This window comes from Simochromis diagramma, unplaced genomic scaffold, assembly GCF_900408965.1.
Source record: "Simochromis diagramma unplaced genomic scaffold, fSimDia1.1 OVJJ01000585.1, whole genome shotgun sequence".
NCBI lineage: Eukaryota > Metazoa > Chordata > Actinopteri > Cichliformes > Cichlidae > Simochromis > Simochromis diagramma.
The window spans coordinates 5,083,668-5,087,821 of NW_024387398.1; the positions used below are offsets into that span (position 1 = coordinate 5,083,668).

At 38.8% G+C, this 4,154-nt stretch overlaps 1 protein-coding gene across 1 annotated transcript; it reads left to right on the forward strand.

Annotated features, from left to right (window-relative positions):
• Window positions 1–1,606: 1,606 nt before the first annotated feature.
• On the forward strand, window positions 1,607–2,897 carry LOC120720427 (E3 SUMO-protein ligase ZBED1-like). The gene is made up of 2 exons (XM_040010104.1): window positions 1,607–2,124; window positions 2,291–2,897. The coding sequence occupies exons 1-2, from the start codon at window positions 1,693–1,695 to the stop codon at window positions 2,699–2,701; spliced, it is 843 nt and encodes a 280-aa protein (XP_039866038.1). The 5' UTR covers window positions 1,607–1,692; the 3' UTR covers window positions 2,702–2,897.
• Window positions 2,898–4,154: the final 1,257 nt, after the last annotated feature.

A 4,154-nucleotide genomic window follows, 5' to 3' on the forward strand; every position in this document is an offset into this window, starting at 1 on the left:
GGACAGGATAATGGCTGCTAAAGAAAGAATGCCATTGGTTGAAAAGCGAGGTAAAACTACTTCAGTGGTGTAGAAACCAGTGTTGCCAACTCCTCAGTAAGGAAAATCGCTATTGGTTGTCCTAAAAGTCGCTAGAAGTCGCTAAATGACGTCATCGCCTAATTTGCATAATTGGTCATGCTAATCTAATTGTAACCTTTTAATGTCACAAATCCAACCCTGCTCCTTTACCCGGGCTTGGACCGGCAAAAGTGACGCGAAATAGGCACTCTGGTGGAGTTACTTTGTGTGTGTGTGTTTATAAGTAGTTTTAAACCTTGTGATCCACAAAACAGCATAAGAGTAAAAGAAGAACTGACTGCGTTACAGCACCCGCTGCTTGTTGAGAGTAAAAGCAATACGCGCTTTCACGTCTTTTTTTAGCGACTTTTTTTTTTTAGAAAAAAAGTCGCTAAGGGGTCTGAAAACTCGCTAAATATAGCGACAAAGTCGCTAAATTGGCAACACTGGTGGAAACATTATGGGTTCGCGGAGTCAGACGTGGATCAAGTCGATATAGTGTGTAAACTTTGCTATGGTGTTGTAGTTGCACCACAGAGCAACACTAAAAATTTATTCAATCATTTGAAGACCGCTCACAAAGTGACATACGATCAAACAATGAAGGAGCATAGAGAAAAACTCTCAACAACACCTGCTTCATCCTCACAGACCTCCATTCACGCTACCCTGTACAACGCGACTAAATATCCCACCAGCTCCCAGAGAGACACAAGGAGATAACAAACGCGGTAACGTTTTTCCTCGCCAAAGACCACTGCTCAATTAACACAGTGAACAACCCCGGCTTTAAGAAACTAATCAACACTTTGGACAAACGGTATAACTTGCCATCTCATCACTATTTTAGTTGAGTGGCGATTCCCGCTTTATATGATGAGTGTCATGATGGTGTCGCAAAGAAAGTGGCTACAGCCCAATATTTTGCCACCACAACGGACGGTACATTTCATTGATATGGATTTCAACATGAAAACGAAATGTCTCCAGACATCATTTTTCCCAGAAGACCACACAGGGCAGAACATAGCTGCAGGTCTGAAACAAGCACTGGCTACGTGGGATCTGGAGGAGAGTAAACTCATCTGTATAACCACAGACAACGCTGCAAATGTCATACTGGCTGCAGAACTGAATGGCTGAATGAGGCTCCAGTGCTTTGGGCACAGATTACATTTGGCCATAGGTGAGTAGGCCTAATTCCTACTGAATATGATGCATAATGTGATTTTCTTTCAATAAGTATACAACATAATGCTTCAAATGAATATAATATATAAAAAACGATTTAAATTCAGAGATACTTTTATTCATTCTCACAGTCATACACATTTTCTATGAATTATACAAACACATAAATAAGCTACCATCACTTTTTCTTATTCATTCACACTCAAGGAAATGACAATCATCATCCTGATAATGCTTGTTTATATTTTTTATGTTTTTATAGAAAGAGCCATGAAAGATCACAGGATTGAGCGTGCAGTGGGGGTCTGCAAAAAAATGGTCAGCACCTTTTCATTCAGTTGGAAAAAAAAAAGAGAGCTGAAAAAGGCACAGATAGACCTCAAACTGCCAGACCACTCCTTAAAGACTGAATGTCCAACCAGATGGGGATCTAGGCAGGCCATGGTTTCCAGAGTCCTTGAGCAGCAGAAGGCCATTGCCCATGTCCTCTCCCAAGACAAAGGAACCAGGCACCTCATCCCCTCATGGCAGGACATTGATGTCCTTGAGGCCATCAACAAGACCCTGGGACCTTTGGTTGAATTCACTGATGCACTTTCTGGAGACAAATATGTGAGTGTGTCTTTTATAAAACCAACACTCCACCAATTTAACAACTCAATCTTGGCTGAGCAAGATGATGACACAGACCTCTCAAAATGGATCAAGAGGAGAATACTGGAGTATCTAAATGAAAAGTATGGTGACTCACCAACACAAGAGTTGCTTGACATGGCCACTGTCCTGGACCCAGGGCTCAAACTGAGATATGTAAGCGAGGTCAGCCAAGAGACAATAAAAGCCAGACTGACAATGGAAATGAAGTCCATCATGGTATTTATAAAAATACTAAACATCTATCTGTCTGTCTGTCTGTCTATCTATCTATCATTATTTATAGTAATTATTTAAGGATTGTATTTTAGAATGCCAAACCTGAGACAGATAAAACTGGTTCCTCATTCTGTGTTGCTGTCATTTTATGTTTGTCCCATTAAAGGAGGCTGCAGTGATGGGGACACCCGTTGGTAACACGGAGGTTGCTGATGATGGTGCATCAAACCAAAAGAAGAGGAAAAAGGGCCTAAGCAGCTTCTTTAAGGCCCCTCACAGCACAGCTCCAGGTGCAGAACATGCTCTTCAACTGGACCAGGCCATAGCTTTTGAGCTTCAGGCCTACCTCCAGGCAGGGACCCTGGACACAGAGGAAGACCCACTGGGGTGGTGGAAGCTATCACAGAACCTCTTCCCACGACTCTCCATCCTGGCAAAGAAATATCTTTGCATCCCAGCCACAAGTGCCTCATCAGAAAGGGTCTTCAGCACTGGTGGAAATGTTGTCAACTGCCTGCGTGCATCCCTGAAGCCTGATCATGTCAATAGGCTGGTGTTTTTGGCTAAAAACCTTTGAAAGGTTGCAGGAACCATGTTTTGTTGAGCCATTTTGAGATTGTATGGGACTCGGGCCTACTAGTTTTTATTTATTTCTTATAAAACGTACTACTTTCAGTGTTTAATTTTATTTTTGTTCAGGCAGCAACTTTAGTTGACATACCTCAATGTCAGTTTGATGCAATTGTGCATTTTGTGGCTACACAGCTTGCCTTGATGTTTGGTTATTTGTATGCATAAATATTATGCAGTAGTTTGAAGTTCACTAAACATTAATGTTTACATTTTTTATTTATTTTTTATATTGCAAACATTTGCACAGTTATCAGTATTTGCACACCATTTTATATTATTTTTTGACAATCTTTAAAGCAATTATTCAATACATTGTTATTGTTAAATAAATATCGTGAAATAATCGAGATCTCAATTTCATTGAAAATAATCGTGATTATCATTTTCGCCATAATCGAGCAGCTCTACCTCTTATCTAAGCAAATTTAACACATTGTATTCTAATAATTGTTTTCTTGTACTCACACAAGGTAAATAATACTTTATTAAAATCAAAATGCATTTTGGGTAACAGTTTAAACATTCCACAAACTGTTCTTGATATTCTTATTGATAAAAACTTACTCAATTGGTCATACGTTCCTGTATCCTGCAAATATTGTACCATGAAAAACAAACAAAATTTGGCACAAAAAAGATCAAAACCACAAGTTTGCAGCCAGAAAAATGTGAAACTGGCTACTTAAGCTCTTTGAAAGTCAATAAATCAACGTACCTGCACTGCTAATCTGTCATAATCAAGTCACTATATCATATTTAATCTACACAAGGAAAAAAAAAGGTTTTTTTTCCCTTTTTGCCAGCACAGTACAATAACTTTAGTATTGTTGTCACCATGAAGTTGCCAGAGAACTACTTGTGGCTGTGTTGTTTTTCTTACCAAGTACTTGCTGTGTACTGATCTTACAGAACACACCAAAGCAAGAAAATACACACTTTCTTAAAATATCAATTTATTTTTTGAATACAAAACATTATCTTTGTCTTTATGTTGTGCGTTTTAATGTGTTTTTTTTTTCCATTATGGTCTTATCATTGTGGCAGTGACATTATGCAGCCAAATGGAGCAAAGCTGTTCAGCCCAAATTGTCATCACTCATTGACAAAATGCAACATTATAATTAGAGGGCAAAACCTGTTCTTGCTGCTTCATGTCATACAAAACGGAGTTTAGAAATGCAAAAGCCATTGTATGATCTGTAAGAATTAGATGCAGCGCTGGCTCTCATATCTTATTTGCTTTAGCCAAGAATATTCTGACATCAAAGTGCATTTTTTCCCGTTTTCTATCCTGCGTGTTATTCTATATTAAATGAATTTGGAAAATGAAATGAGATCAAGCTGCTGCTGAGAAATCCCAGGTTTATGAAAAATTATAAAATGTCAGTGTGTGTCAG

Excerpts from the sequence above, each read along its gene's own strand:
- LOC120720427 (XM_040010104.1), top strand. The coding sequence starts at position 1,693 with ATGGTTTCCAGAGTCCTTGAGCAGCAGAAGGCCATTGCCCATGTCCTC. Across the intron at positions 2,125-2,290 it reads TGGAAATGAAGTCCATCATG|GAGGCTGCAGTGATGGGGAC; the intron begins GTATTTATAAAA and ends GTCCCATTAAAG.